This window comes from Synchiropus splendidus, chromosome 2 (genome assembly GCF_027744825.2).
Source record: "Synchiropus splendidus isolate RoL2022-P1 chromosome 2, RoL_Sspl_1.0, whole genome shotgun sequence".
Taxonomy (NCBI): Eukaryota; Metazoa; Chordata; class Actinopteri; order Syngnathiformes; family Callionymidae; genus Synchiropus; species Synchiropus splendidus.
The window spans coordinates 39,238,539-39,255,699 of NC_071335.1; the positions used below are offsets into that span (position 1 = coordinate 39,238,539).

The window sequence follows — 17,161 nt, forward strand, 5'->3', positions numbered from 1 at the left end:
CTCCACAGCATCTCAACCCCCCTACAGTATGTATCTTTTCGTGCAGCAATGTTATCAACAGTTTCTGTGGCAGAACCCTCCATTTTGTTTTTTGTGAAGTCGTATCAGTTGTCATAACATGCTCACTTTCCCTCCATGTTGCTTGAAAAATGGTTTATGAGCTTTTCTCTGTGTGACTCATCGTGCTGCTCAGGTTTAATTGACCAGCCTTGTTGCTACGACAACAGGGGTGTGGCATGGGCCTGCTGACCCACTTTGCCAGTAGCGTCGTCATGGCAACAGTGCAGCTCTGTAAGTGTTACAGGCACAGCAATGCACATTTTCACACACACATGCACATACACGCCAACGCACACACACATTTGCTTGTATGCTCTCATTTTGCCTACTCGAGATGACTGAAGTGTTTCACGACACAAAATGAGTCAGCGACGGAAGCAAAAGGAAAAACAAATGGCTGCTTTGCCCTGTAGAAAGGTACTGTTTTCCCTGGTGGACTGTACTTAATATTTTCCGCTCACTGTAGCTGCATACCACTTTGGCTTGTGTGTACTCAACGCTGGCTAAAATTAGTCTATTTTACACATAAAGAATTGAAGCAGCCTCAGCAAGGCAGCCTGCAGGCAGATGGGGCTGCAAGCTTTCAAATGTCTTATGGGCTGTGTGAAGGTGTTTTATAGAGGCCGTCATCCAACTTTGCATTCATACATGAGTATGGACATTTGTGGGGGTGGGCCATGTGTTTGGCATTGCTGTTCTGCATCCCTTGTCATTTATAATCCTCGTCATATTTCTGTATTTGGATGGCATGTGCAGGAAAGCCCCAGTGACCTGGTAAAAAGTAGGACAGAGTCCACATGAGGGTGTTTGCTTTGTTCACAGACCAAATGTTCACTCACGTGATTTGACAATGAATACTCATTTGAATTTATAACTCCATCATTGTCAACAAACAGGATTCTTGTCCTGAGTTGTGCTGCGCTGGATTAATCTAAATGCAGTGTGTATTTTAAAAGTGCCATAACGATCGTTGTAGAAAATGCATGTGTTATTGCACCTCCTTCGACTGACGTTTCATTTGTTCGGGATTTAAGAATTTGGGATGTATATAGAGCAAGCAGACTGACCTACTTTGGTGGGTTCTTCACATTTGACACAAATTTAGTACAAAGCAATTCAGCGTTTTCATATTTGATACTGAGCCTAAACTCATGTGTTCCATTATCTAACGACCAGATCACAGCAATGAGATCACTTAACTGAGGTTCAAGTTCTAAGAGATTGTTCGAGTCGAGTACACCAGATGGCGCTGCTAAGCAGCTATGGCGTGACTTAACTGTCCTACTGGGTGTTACGGTGCATTCTAATCTCAAAATACCAGGCACTGCAAAACCACATATTCTAAAATTCACATGTATATAATGATCAACATGTTGCTAAATGCTGAAGCGGTGATGAACACACACACACAGGCACCAAGACTCAGAGGTCTGTTTTAGAATAGAAAATGACAAGTGGAACCCACTGCAGCATTTAGAGTTGCAGTTGAGAATAACCTAGATTAATGCCTGCAGAACACATCATTGAACCAATGTAGGGGGATGGGAGGAACTCTCTCATCTGTTTCTTTTTTTCAAACATGGTGATGCTGATGGCAGTGACGCTGCGATCAAATAAAGAATACGAAAGAGGGAGAGACAGAGAGAGCACGGGCTGATGTTTTCAACAATTTCTAAAATGAGACAGTCTATCATGCTTCTATCAAGTTAAATGTACCTTTCCATATGAGAGCGAATGTGGCAAAATGAAACCATACACTGCCTTTCATCCAATCTACACTCACACATTGCCTCAAATAAACAGCATGCATATCCTCAATCACATTTGAGTAGTATACAGGAGTGACATTATGAAAATATATACTTTACATACATCCAAAAGCCTGAATTGATTAGCCAGTTTTTAAAGTGATTTCATTTTTTGGAAATAACAACGCACATCTATACAGGGCTGAGTGAGAGTGGAAAAGACCAGAAGAGTCAGTTTAAATTCCATTTGTTGGTAAAGTGACATGAAATTATTGAAACAGAATAAAGAGATATCCCATAAGTGCCCATTCTCTGATATCGGTTTCATGTCCCACACCTCTCCATCCTCTGCTGTGGACTTGCTAAGTCAACTTGTATTGATCTCCACTTCTCTCCTATAAGTTGCTATCTATTAGTGGTCAAAATAAGGAATTCTATCTGCCGTGACTCCATACAGTGCACTTGCAATAATTTTGGTGTGGGTTCTCATGGCTACCATTTGAGACTCTCGCAAATATACATACAGCTAGGACTTCTTTTCCTTTGTGTGCTAATGATGGCCATGTCCAAGTTTCACTTCAGGTCTCTTTTGTTTTGTGGGATCTGCTGGCATCTATCCCAGCGGTCATTGAGCAAGAGGCAGGAATACACCCTGGACAGGTCGCCAGTCCATCACAGGGCACACACACCATTCACATACATGCACAATTTTAAGGTCTCCAATTAACCGGGCGAGCCTAGCGTCTTTGGGTTGTGGAAGGAAACCAGAGTACAGTAAAACAGTAGTTTTTATAGACTGCCAAAATAGTCTCAAGATACTGCTTCACATGTAAATGACGGAATTTGTTAAATTCGTGCTTGGATAAATGAATAACAGATTAGGATAGCTTTTCTGACAGTCATACTCAAAAGTTTCAAATTATGTTGACGTCTGCCGACAGTTATACCTCAGTGAATCTTTAATATAATCCTCCGTAATCAATCTTACTAATACCTTTAATGTAACATCTTTCTCATTTTCATGACATAGTTCCAATAATTCCCAGGAGGAACTTCCCTGGCAGAGAAGTTTGCCATACCCTTTAAATCAACACCAGTGAACAAAAACACACTAACATACACTGAAATCAATCAATTTGTGAACTGTAAGTATTTATTTTTTAATAAATCCAGATGATTAAACAGATTCAATGACAGAAGTTAAGAAAGGACTCGGCAGGTTTGTAACATACAATTTTTTTAATGAAATGTGTCACTTTTTAGGTGTTTTGTGCTGATGTGTTTCTCTTGATGATTTGTGCTACAAGTAAAAACAATCAATATTTCATTCTCTGTAACTTCTCATGCCCTTGTAAATGTTTTACGTTATGAACATTATTAGTATTCATGTAGTATATATGTACATATTATTATTATTATTATTATTATTATTATTTATTAGAAATAATAATAATAATGGAGTGATCTGTAGGCAAAGGATAATGAATGGGAGTGCCGTATAAAGGGAGGCTTAAAAACAAAAGAACCTTGAGATATAAAAGAAGGGTCTCCATTTAAATCAGTGGATTCTCACTCAATTTAATGATGAAAATACAAGATGTGGCGGCAGTGTGATGTCGAGAAAATGGAGGGAAAAGCAGGCAAGAGTGACACAGATAGCTGAAGAAAGGGGGAGAAGCTTGTCCGAATACCTCATTCAGACAAGCGTAAAGCACCAACAATGGAAGCTAACAAAGAAAATCCCAATGGAGCCATCGATCCTTGCTTCATTATTCTCCTCTCTTTTGATTTTTTGGACTCTTTTAAATGTTTCTCCTAGCTCTGACTCAGTGTAATAACCCTTCGCCTTCCCTCTGCCACTCCCACCTTCTCCCTCCATCTATCTTTTTTCACTTGCATCTGTCCTTCCATCTGTCCATCTAACCTCCAAAACAACATCCTTCCCTCCCTCCTCAGTGCAAACATATAATTCTCGACCATCCATCAAGATTAGCTGAATAATCTGCAAAAAAGGCGATGCATATTCTAAATCACGGCCTTGTTTTTTTTGTTCATCTAGACCCATTGCTACATAATAAAAAAACAATTTTCTGCAGAAATCATGTTTTGAATAGCTACAGCTCATGGATGATGTGTTTTCTGTCCCCGCCAGAGGACACAAAGAACAGTCTAAATACTCAGAGATAGGCATGCACAGACGGACAGCACCACGACAGAATGGCATAGAGACTGAAGGGAGTGAATTTACCTTTCTGGCTTTGCGATTCATCCATGTTTTCCTCCATTGTGGCAGGTTACAGTCCCTTTGTCTTGAAGCCGTTTAAAGCCCCTCACCCGCTTTCCGCACAGCAAGTGAGTGTGTATGTGGGAGGCAGTGTGTGTGTGTGTGTGTGTGTGAGTGTGTTTTCTTCCCTCCCTGCAGATGATGGAGGCTTAGGGAAGTCCCTGTTTCAATGCTCTCTCTCCTTACACATAGCTTCTATGGCACCCCGATCCTCTTAAATTTGATCCATCTGAGTGAAATGATAGATAGATAGCTAGATAGCTAGATAGCTAGCTAGATAGCTAGATAGATAGACAGATAGATGGATAGACGGATAGATAGATAGATCATCTCATCTCTCCCAAGCCATTGGCTGAATTTGATAACATCTGTTGCTGTGATAAATGCTGTTTAAAGATTAATGAACCAGTCAATACCACTGTAATGTTCCTTTGTCAAACAGACACTGCAATTCATTACTGTTGTTAATTTCATTCTCAGAAGAAAAAGGCAACATACTGACCATATACATCATAATACATTTACTTTAATCTTTGATTTGCGATAATTCAAATCATATTACCTCATAAATTATTTCTGCAATCAACGAGCCATTTGCTAGCATTGCCACAACCTCAACAAATAAGGATAGAAGTATTCACTTCCAAAGGTTGCTAGTTAAAAATACGTGCCATACACCATTAATGGACTTGTTAAGGAGCATGTAATGTAGCAGTGTCTTGTCACATTACATAGTGCCCTACTGAACACATCAGTGTATGTCTATATAATAGACATAACTCTATGATCTGAAATATTTATATAGGAAATTGTGCAGAAGCCCTGCTTACACGGGAGTTGATTTCTTTTTCTACCTAACCACGCCCATACTGTTGTGATTGGTCAGGGGGATGCCTTCTGCCTGTGTCTGATGACAGCTGCCGTCAGGAACGCCTCCATTAAACTCCATCGAACAGCACTTTTCTAAGTTAATATCTTGAACAGCCAGAGCACAAGTTCGTCATCAGTCCAAACGACCAGGGGCGCACGGACCTGTCCATGTGTTTGGTGGTCTGGAGATGAACATACAGCTCTCTCTCTCTCTCCGTTTCTGTCTCTCACATACGTCTGCCTGTGATGACAGACACATCACTCAGGGGTTAATAAGACAGTGTGTTGTTCATACAGACAAGAAAACAAATTTCAATTAAATCATCATGTGAAAAAACTCACAATCATAGCCAATCACACTGGGTTTCACTCTACCTCATAACCTGTTGTTTGCCTTCGATATTGAGCATCAATATGATTCAATTCAAAATATATGCATGAGTCATTAAAATGGGATTTGGGGTTTAGTTACTCTTTATCTGTCCACAAACTAAGTTGAACATTTACGATTAATGTTAGACCTTCGATGTGGGCCCATGGCACCTGCAAAATGGACAAGCAAAACATTGCTGGATGAACCAGTTTTCGCCTCCTGGTCGCACACTTTGTGACAAAACTCAATAGGCAACAAAAAGAACGACTGCTTTTTCGTTTTCAATCGCTATAATGGTCCAGAACCCAATTTCACTGGCAATTCCACTCTCATTGTCATGATTCGCTTTTATTTTGCACCACTTCCTTTTTTGCCTCCTTCTCCTTCTCTGATTTGTTGGAGTTTCACCTTGGAATTGGCACACAGCTGCAACTGATCTACACATCATCATCCCACCCCTTCTTAAGCACCTTGGTTCCAGCAGTGAGTGCCAGATCGAATCAACTCGTATCTAGGTAATTGGCTTCCGCGTATACTTCTCTTTGTCCGCTCGCTCACTGTGTTTTCTGATCTCTTGGTTTATTCTCCCTGGTGCCTGAGTTAGTGTTGTTCTATTCCTTGGTTGCTTCCGATCTCCGCGTGTTTCATGTTTGCTCTGATTTTAGTTTAGTTATCTCGTGTGCTCGTTTGGACGACCACGTTTCTGAGATTGTTTTATCCCTGATCATCGTGTCTTGTACTTTCAGATTCCTCATTCGTGATCTCCCGGTTCGGTGACGCTTTTAGTTGGACTTATTTCCGTTTGTGTTCATCTTCCGGTTCGGTGACAACTTCTGTTTTTCGATCTCTTGTTTTGATTATTGTGAACTCTTTAAGATATCTTTTTTTGCTACTCTGTGAGTCTTCATTAAGGCATTTGGGTCCCGCTCCGCAAATCATATTTACTCATCGCTCGCCTGCTGGCACCTAGCTTGGGAGGCCGGCCATCGATTTGCCTTTCGATATGATCGAATTCTACTTGTTGCCTGGTCTTTTTTACGTTTTTCACATTTAAGCCCCACATTTATACAACGATGCAGTATTTGTAGTATTTAGATTTTTACGGGCAAACTTCCTACCTCGCCACAACAGCGCTACGAGTCTCACGTTTTATTTATTTTGTATGACCAGCACATGAATAGATATACCAGGGTGAACATAACATGTCAAAAGTCACATCTCTTGCAGTGGAACGTACTGGAAAAAAAAAAAAAAAGCCAATGTTATGGCTTCATTAAGTACTAGTATTGGTACCTAGTATCGGTACTCATGCATGTAGTTCATCGATGAGGTTTAACATATGTTGATATTATTCAATTGTTGTAATAACAAGAGTAAGCGCCTCCTTGAGAAGAGGGGGTCCTGTTGGGAGTGAAGTGCGTGCTATGGCCAATCGTACACGAAGACGGAGGCAATAGTGAGTTTCTGCACCCAACACATTCAAATTCAGTTGAATACTGAAATCAACCTGACTGTCATCTATTGTACCCTTAATAGTTTTTTTTTTTGTTTTTTTTCACAATGACAAAATACATAATGTATTTAAGGATTTTAAGTAGCTCTTTTTTTGTTATATTTACTCATGATGTCATATTCATTGGAACTGTTTCTATTTTCAGAGCCATGATCGAACATTTTTATGCTTGACTTTTGCATTTCTATTAACTGATCATTTTATCATCTTTTATTTTTGCCCCTGTTTTTCCTTTCCACTTTGACTGAACTTTATTGGAGAGATGTCAACATCCATGTCAATTGCATGTTCTTTTCTGCAACCTGGAGAGAAAGGGCCTTTTGAATCCTAATGATGAGATTCTCCACTCACACATTTGCTGTCTACTGGGCTTTTCTGCCTCAACTACAAAGGCAACTTGCCTTCATTTATGAACGTCTCCATTCTAACTTTGGACATCATTCAGAGGACTTGGTGATCCAGACTAGGTATGACCAAACAAATCAAGTATGAGCACATCACATCATGAGCCGTAATTTAAATCATGTTTAAAAAGGCAGAAATTGATTTGGGTATATGTTATGTATTCATAAAAATACCATATGATTTTTATTTCATTAGGAAGCCCTACTTTTTGTTATACATGAATACAGCAGCATTGATATGCGTGATTCAACCCGTGTATTCATTTGTGTTGTTGTAGTACTCTTGTTCATCGGAATAAAAGAGATGCAAAAGAGTATCTGGAAGTGGAGTTTGATTGTTCCCGTATTTAAGATAGAAACATAACAGGATTGGTGACGAGGTTACAAGAGTCCAAAGAGGGCTGAATGATGGAGAGTAGGGATTTAATGGACTTTATAAGTTGTCTTTTTCTTTGTTACTGCACCTGAAAGAAATGCGTGCATCAGAGACAAAGTTATCCTTCCACTGGTACTTGCGAGATGACGGTCATATGGATGTTTTTCATGGCACTCTGAAAGATTGGACGACACATTAGGAAAGAGTGGAACATTAATGTCTGGCAAACACAGTACATGAGAAAAGTTGCAGTCCTGCTCAGCGTCATGGGTGCAAAGATGTGTAACTTGTTGCGCAGCTTAATTGCTCCCATTAAACCAGCAGATAAAACGTTGTGCTGAGATAACTGAACCTCTGAGACGACATTTAAATCGACACCACCCCGTGATTTTTGATCAAACCTTTAGGGAGATATTATTTCAGTCATTCCATTTCCTTTTGGAATCACTTCCATTTGGGATCACAAGTGCTCCGGAAAATTTTCAACACTAAATGATAGAGCTGCTGAAGGATTTGGATGGAGTTGCTGTATACATGGATGACATCCTTGTATATTCTGAATCGGAGCACCAACATGAGGAGTTACTTCAGAAGACTCTCGACACTCTGAAGAGAGCAGGCCTAAAGCTGAACCACGAGAAAATTTCTACTTCGACAGCGAAAGCTTAACTACCTGGGACACTCCATTGACAAGGATGGAATGCATCTGGATAATGCAAAAGTACAAGATCAACTGAATGGGCAGGTATCTTGGGCAGGTATCTCCCTACCTGTCCGACATCACCAAACCCCAGAATGACTTGTTGACTGAGGTAACATGGACATGGGGCACTGCACAGACTGAAGCTTTCAAAAGGGTAAAACGGCTAATAATAAATTCTCCTGTCTTATCTTATTATTATGTAAACAAGCAAACGGTTGTAAGTGCTGACTCAAGTAGCTATGGGCTAGGGGGCGTCTTAATGCAAGAACACGACGGGCAGCTAAGACCTGTAGCTTATTGTTCTAGACCATTAACGGATGCTGAGAAGCGCTACGCTCAGTGTCTTGCTACAGTTTGGACATGTGAAAAGTTAAGCAGGTATCTATGACACACTCAGACTACAGACTGACTTCAAGCCACTTGTACCACTCAACTGCAAAGACTTGGACTGCGTGCCTATGAAGTGTCAGAGACTGCTAATACGTATGATGAGATACAATCCTGTGGCAGAGTTTATGGCAGTAATGCAAATGGTTGTTGCAAATACGCTCTCACAACATCCACAGACAGATCCGTAGCAGGAAATATCGGAGCTGACCAGTGAGTTGGAGGTGTATGAGAAAAACTACTTAGTAGTGTTTGACTATTTCTCCAGATACATTGAAATATTGCATCTGGGAAAAAAACATTTCCAACTTAAAGAACGTCTTTGCCAGATGGGGATGTCCAAATATATTAATAACTGACAATTTACAGGCCAATTGTTTGCAGCCTTTTTGAAAGCTTATGATTTTGACCACGTAACAACAAGCCCACATAATGCACAGGCTAATAGTGAGGCAAAGAGGGCTATGGAAACAGATGAACATATGAGACAGAGAGATCCATCACTAGTATTCTTGTCTTTGCAGGTAACTGGGGTGATGTTGGAAGATAAATCCGCACAACACTGTTGAAGCTAGACTGCAGCCAGCGTGGCCTGATCTTACGATGGTGAAGCAAAAGATGCACAAGCGAAGGAAAGGCAGAGCAGCATTCAGGAACGTTGCCATGAAATTAGATCATGAAAAGGGCTGGGTTAACCCTGCAACTCTCATTAAACAGCAGACAAAGGTGAACTCAGACGAAACCAATGTCACTTAAGACGATGATCAACCCACCAGACCAACCAGCAGAAGGACGAGACAGAAACTGTGACTGAGCAATCTATTGCAACAATGGAACATTGTACTTCAGCCAAATCAGAAAGTCCTAAGGTGTTGAGAAGCAGTGGAGAAATAAAACCTCCCGATAGATATGGGGAATATGTGTGAATAAATGTTGGTTAAAACTTAGTTAAATATGAAAGGGGAGACGTGTATTTTATTTGAAATGTTGGCAGACAAATGCTTGCAATACTGTATGCACCCATATTTTGTTTACATTTGAAGAAACACTGTTATCCTTCAAGGGAAGGGCAAAGGTACTATTTTCCCTGTAATAATTGGCGTAGGGATACGGTGACTAATGCAGAGTGAGATACGAGTGGAGGCACTTGTTCAATGTTGTTGAGCAGATGACAAGACTAAGCGTGTCATGTTTACTGAACTTGCCTGACCCAAATGCAGAATGGCTGAAAACTCACAGAGGACTCCTCGGACAAGCGAGGCTAACGGTTAATCAAGTTTTAATACAAATAAAACACAAACAAGGAGAACAGTCGCTGAGTAGAGGAAAGAGCAAGAGAGAGATAAAGGTGACAGAACGAGGAGATGAATGCAGAGCAAACAGAGAGATAAACAGGGTCACAAGTGAACGGAGCAGAGAGGAGCAGGAACACAAAGCGATCATCTGGCAGCACATGCTGGTTCTCCAGGGTAGAAATCTCTGCAGTAGCAATCAGTGGGATGAGGATGCCATGAGGCTGGAGGGAGTGAGAGAGCAAACAGGAAAACAAGGAACCGGAACACAGGAAGTGACAAAGTAAAAGCGGATCATCACAAAGAGGTCTGAGACCAATAAATCTCTGCTACTGATAAAACAAGGCATCTTCATTGTGCCTGCCAGTCACAACTGACTGGACCCTTATATTGCCAAGGTCCTGTGGGTTCCGACATGATCTGGATGCTTCATGTTTACGAGTATACGCATGATGAAGACTCCGGATCTTTTGCTGAAGTTTTCAATGCCTTGGATGATGCTGACAATACCAACGTTACAAGAAAGTAATAACATAGACAAAATGATGCATGGCTAGGTTACCTGACCCCAACGTTCCTTTTCTGGATGCACTGGACATCTACAACGGCACAGTACCAGTACCAGTACATGTTTTCAATGTTTTCAATTCACTGCACACAGTGTGTACATCAGGATTCAATAATTAAGCATAATTTAAATGTAATTAAAGTCATCTTTCCTCTGTAACCTTAACACACACACATAATATTATATCTAATACAAATGTTCTACAAATTTCAAGATTTTTTTGCTTCAGATTTCGAACGAAAATCCACGACGCGCTTTGTTATTGTGTATAACACAGCCTCTGTATGCAGACGTGTCCCGTTAGCTACATTTACTGACAGTTTTTTCTTCATATTGAGGTGTAAAACCTTTCCTGTCTCCGCACTGGACCGTGGTGTCACAGTGGAGGTGCTCGCTCTTGACACCTCCGAGGCTGGAACGCGCATTCCAGGGTTTGATGTCCTGTTGTCGGCTGGAGCTGGGACAGGGATGAGGCGAGTCTCGGAAAGAGCGTTTACTTGGTTCATGACTTAGTCACAGCCAAACTGCACAGAAGCGCACATTCAGAGCTGGACACGCACCGGGCACCTCTTCACTTCTGGAGAGACGTCACTCACTCGGCAACCCCTCCCACATGCAGTGGCCACACACATAGACGAACAGCACACCTGCAGCAGACACTCTACATTCATGCCTACAAAAGACTATTTTAAGGCTTGGAACGCATTATTTCTATTTCCATTAATTGTAATGGGAAAAAATCGATTCAGATTTCAAACAAATTGCTACTCGCACAGCCTTCTGGAACAGATTGTGGTCGAGAACCGAGGTACCACTGTATATTCCAACCTGTCCAAAATTTCAGCCGTTGGTTTTGTTTCCAGTTTGGTTTAGGACCCTACAAAGACACAGTAATAAGTATTTAATATCCTGTGAATGAGTTACTGTACATCATAAGTTTACCAAAACATAATTTCTTGACCCTGGTAAAATGAAACGTTTTTGAAAATAATAAAAAAGTTGATTTTTCATTTTATGGAGGAACATGAAATAGGTAAGAGATAATACTTGATCAGAACTAAGTTTTAGAGACAATTTTTTCAATGTACGTTCTCAAAAACCCTGTGACGAGACATGTCTCTTCAATGCAACTATGGTCATCCTCATCCTCACTATCAGGCACTGGCCAGATGACCCTTCCCAAGATAGTCTACAAGAAACAAAAACAGTCTTAAAGATAATAAATGTAAATTGTATATTGTAAATGTAAATTGTGTGAAGCCAATTATCTGTGAGTCCATTGTCTGCTCTGCAGATCATGGTATAAGGACCACAGTGAGGGCAGGATATTCTTTGATCATGTTGAGGACGCCACCATCTTTCAATCCCTTTTTTTGTTGTTTCATTTGGGTTCTGTGCCATTCAATGACCTAGAAAACATAATCAAAATATCATAACTACATTATACCTTTATATAGTTGTTGAAAATGAAATTAGACCAGTGAAACTATTTGTTTTACTCATACATGTAAATGTTTTCACACATTTTATTTTATTTTGAATTATTCACACCGCGTGCTGTAGGAGTTTCTCTGCCAGCCACCTCCGGTTTTCATCATTACTGGGAGGAAGGTCCAAGCTGCAGGTTGTTCACAGCACATCGTTCCTGTGAAATCTATCCCTTCTGACTATCAAGCTATAATTATAAGTAAATCAAAGTGACATCACTTTTACAGTCAATTCTTCTGTTTCAAACCCAGTAAACAGTACAGTACATAATGTTGACAAGTAACACTTATATAATATAATGTTGACAAGTAACACTTCAAGTAACACTTTCTGAAATACAGTCAATTACTGTTGCCTCGCAGGTAATGTGTCACGCTAGATTACCATATACTGTATATTTTGTGCTTTATTGCCGGCTCAGCTGCAGGCAATCTGTAAAGTCTGGACACGTGGGTAAGAATAGAATTTCAAACCTCAAATCTTCAATATGATTTCCATCATTTGCAAAGAAAATGTGGATGTGTTTTGCAATTGTTTTGTGAACTCCATGAAATAAAAATATCCAATCATCCTGTGTGTCCAGAATAGTTGTAAAACTTGGTATAAGGTTTATTAAAAGCTTGAATGTGGTGGGACCCAACTTTGTTTTGAAAGAATAATAAACTGTAAAATACACTGAATAAAAGGCACCAACCTGCCAGTGTAACAGCAAATGGACTGGCCCTGTCAACTCTTGACTTTTAGTAGAAACTTAACAGTAGCTCAAGTCCTCCAGCCGACTCTGGCTTGAGGTCAGCTTTCTTAAGTAATTGACTTGTCGGCTGCCTTGTGAACATCAGGCTCTGTTGTCCACTCTATGAAAATAAAGTTATCATGATGAACAATAGACAAAAGTTATAACTATCAATGTGAAATAAGAGCCCAAATATCAGTACATTTATGCATGAACTGTATACAGTTTTTGGCTGCTTGATGAACTATCACTGGTTGAGGTTCCAGCTCAGGCTCGTTCCTGGTGGGGTGCTCTCAGAACTTTCTCCAGCATTTGAATCTGAATCTGAAGCCTGTGGTGCTTTGTAGAGACATACTGATGTTACAGTTTTTGGCAGCAAATTTGTGTGCTAGAACCCTCATCATAGAAAGCCAATGCTGAAAAATAAGAAGCTCCTCAACAAATTATTACCAACATGTCAATTCACAGCTGGGCCCACTCCAAGTTCTGTGTTACACAAGAGTTCAGGAGGATATCTCCTGTGAACATGGAATCATGTCCAAGAACCTGGATAGAACCACTGTGCTGCCTATGTGCTTTAGTTGTGGAAAGTTCAACTGGTGGTGATAAGAGAACTCAGTTGCACTACAGTATCTATCTGAGAGGAGAGGAAAAAACATATTATGATCTATTTGAGGGTACATTTTAAACATGCCTGGATATATAGGACACTACAGCAGAGTTCTATTTATTTTTAGATATTTATAGCTTTTATAGCTGGGACTGACTTCAAGGATGCATTGAAGATGTCCGTGAACAATGGAGTCACTAAGCACAATAACATCCTATTCTCTTCTGTGTTACTACTATTGGTGACACCCATGGAGAGCAGCCTATTGAGTTCCTCTGACACAGCAGCTCGCACAGAGAAGGGAAGTTGCCTTGACTTTTGACGCACAGGAACAGCTGTTGGTACCACTTTAACTTTATGCATGAACCCTTTGGCGCATCCTAAGGTTGTAGAAGAGGCTGGCTGTGTGGTGAGAGAAGCCACTGCAGCTGTAGAGGGCTGCAAAGAAGGTGAAGCCGTTGGTGTGTGCACTGTGTTGTCCTCAATGCGCAGGCGAAGAGCTGATATTATGTCACGTCCCATAAGTGCAGTTCCTGAGTCCACTAAATAGAACTTTGCCACACCTTTACTGCCATCTAGGTGTACAGTTGCTCCCATGCATCCTAGCACGTTGACAGGGGTCTCTGAATATGTCACCAGTCAGACAGATGATGGTTGAAGAGGAGATGCTCTGAAATGTTCCTCATAAATGCATCTTGGCAGAACAGAAACAGTAGCACCCGTATCCACTGTCAGTTTCAAAGACGGAATTTTCTTGTCCGTTTCAATGTCCATTTTGCACTGTATTCTGTCAGGGGTATCTGTTCCGTCAACAAACAGCAATGTATATTCTGGCATGTCCACCTCTTTAACTGCCTGAGTTTGCTGTGACTGGCACACACGCGCAAAGTGTCCTTTTTTATTGCAACTTCTGCATGTTACTTTGACCGCTGGACAGTCCCGTGAATTGGCCATGTGTTTTTGAGAACCACAACGAAAGCATGCACGTGCTGATGAAGCGGAGGCAGGCTTATTTGCAGTTTTTGAAGTATAGTTCTGATGCAACTGTCTTGGCTTGCAAGTTGTATTTTGGGCCTTCACAACGTTGACAGTCACTTGGTGATCACCTGCCATAGTTTTAGCTTGCTCACTGGCAGACTCAACTTGAGTGGCTATTGTAATAGCATCATTCAATGTCAGTTTTTCTTTCAGTAACAGTTTCACTCTAATGTAAGGGTTAGCCACATGCTCCACCAGCTGATCTCTGATCATATCATCAGCATTGGAAAATTCACATGTTGCAGCCAGCTCTCTTAATGAAGCAATGTACTGGACTATTGACTCCTGCGGTCTCTGCACTCTCTTCCGTGTGACGTTCCATACGCTGTCCTTCAGAACCCAGACAAAGAAGTAGTGCTCGTTTCCTCTCCTCCGGCCACGCATCTCCTTGTGCACGGATAACCAGAAGGTAATTTTGGAACATCCTCACCCACGTCTTGAAAGGAATGGCTGGCTCCCCTGGGCACGGCAGGAAAAAATCCGGGAACGGCGCATTCACAGCCATCTTTCGTCACCAAAAATTATGCAGGTTCAACTCGTCAGCCAATTTGTTATGTGGATGAGTTCCAAGAAGAAGCAAACGAACGATGGTAACGTCCTTTATTAACTTTGCTAGCGTTACAATTCACCTGTTGCAATAACTTCTGATCAACTGCTTCTGCCAGTCTTTTTTTTTTCTACCACAGTGCCTCCTTGTGGCTACCATATAGCGTGTCATTATTGTGAACACAACAGGGGCCAAGTAGGAGTGGTCAGCGGCAACTAGGGAAGTGGCTGTCCTCTCTCTTGTGAACAGTTTTGGGCAAGTTACTATAAATTAGTGGCGTAGTTACAGTTACTCGTTACCTCGTTCAAAAGTAACTTTGTTACTTTGAGTTACTCATTACTATCAAAGTAACTAGTTACAAGCAAAAGTAACTTTTTCTAAAACTGTATATTATAGCGGCGCTCAAACATAATCATCTTGGAACAGTAGCAGCCATCGGGCTGTATCATTATTTGGGTGACCTGCTAAACTAGATAGTCAGGTAATGGGCCATCTATTGATCTATAAGCTCTAACCCACTTCAAGTGTAATAAGATTACAAAGTCTCCACTTAGTGACCTGAAGGTGGAATGGCAGGGGAACGAATGACAATATTGAAACTTTTGATGGACATATTTATTGTGATAATTTAGATTACAAACTATACTTTTAGCAGTGCAAAATAATCAACACTTTTTTTCAGATCACTCAGTAGTAGCAGGAACAAACAATAGTGCCAAATGCTGATGATCATCTCAACAGCAATACAACTGTACCGACTGGAAACATGAACTGCCGTGACAACAGCACACCAGTGAGAGGCAGCAAGTCAAGCTTCTGCTGTTTAGCTGCAGTGGCTTCTCCTGTGGCGTCAGACGAGTGAAACTTTGCAGCATCTGCTTCGAGCTCTTTTTCCACGAGCTTGGTCGACGCATATGCTTTCAGAAGATGTTTCGCCAGATTGAATATGCTCATTTTGGACGTGTTATCGAGCCTCCACATAGCTTGCCGCCAGTACAATATTCATCTGGTCTTTTACAGCTAAAATGGAAACATAATGAGAATATATCCACAATGGGAATCCCACACCTTTCATGCCCATTATGGACCATGCTATTTAAAGAGTTGTGAATGTGAAGTAACAAGTAACGAGCATGGTTAAATCACAGTAACGATAGAAGCGTTGCTAATTTTGGCAATTTCTCCAAGAGAGACATTGAGGAACATGACTGTAGAAGCAGCAGCAACACCAGATGAGTCTGGTTTGTTCATTGGTGACAATCTGAATGCTAGCTAAATATTAAAAAAAAACAAAACTCACAGTTTTCTATACAACTTCAGAGGAAGTTCAGTAATGTAACCACGCTATGTTGTCATAAACAAGGAGGAGGATGGAACTTCCTCCTGCCCCACCTGTTGCGGCTGCCTCATCTCCTCCACTCAAACATCTTCTAATGAAGTGCAGAAGAAGAGCAGACTGCAGCACATTGTGCGTTCTGCTGAGAAGGTGATCGGTTGCAGCCTGCCACCTCTCCAGGACCCAGAGACGTGCAGGACGGATCAGAGCCGACCCTTCTCACCCTGCTCACGGACTGTTTGTTCCTCTTCCCTCTGGCAGGAGGCTACGGTCCATCCAGACCAGAACCTCCCGTCATAGCAAAAGCTTCTTCCCCACAGCCGTCAGACTGTTGAATTTGTGATCAGCCTATTTATTATTTTACATAACGCACATTATTCCAAAGCACTTTCCTAGTTGGTGGGATCCCCACTGACCATGGCAATAAAGTTGATTCTGATTCTCCTCCCACAAATCCAGCTCAGTGTCGACACAAATAAAAGTCCACATAAATTTAAAATGTGCAAGTTATTTTATCAGGCAGCAACAGCTGACTGAAATTAAGACAACTTGGACCCATCATTTATTGCCTTTGTAGTCAAAGTCTCATTAAAGAAGTCGCACGCCGTCACCATTCCTCCCCCTCTCTTGACCCTCATCCCTCCAGGAAAGGTCCTTCCAAACATTGTACATAGTTCGCTTCAAGTGTGATTATGATTCTGGGTGCATTGAATGAGTATAAATAATAATAACCAATAATAAAACGACTTTTGCTCTGTTGATATAGGTGGGTGGCTCTTGAACAAGCACTTGTGGTGCAGTGATAAGTGTTTTTCCACAAAGGGTAAGCAT

The 17,161-nt window shown here is 41.1% G+C and overlaps 1 protein-coding gene across 1 annotated transcript in view; it reads right to left on the minus strand.

Moving 5' to 3' along the window:
• The window catches only part of LOC128753748 (neuronal membrane glycoprotein M6-a-like), a 30,547-nt gene extending 26,290 nt beyond the window's left edge, over positions 1-4,257 (minus strand). The window contains exon 1 of the mRNA XM_053855798.1: positions 4,057-4,257. Within this exon, the coding sequence (XP_053711773.1) occupies positions 4,057-4,093 (37 nt within the window). The 5' untranslated portion in view covers positions 4,094-4,257. The remainder of the gene's footprint in view (positions 1-4,056) is intronic.
• Between the last annotated feature and the right edge of the window lie 12,904 nt (positions 4,258-17,161).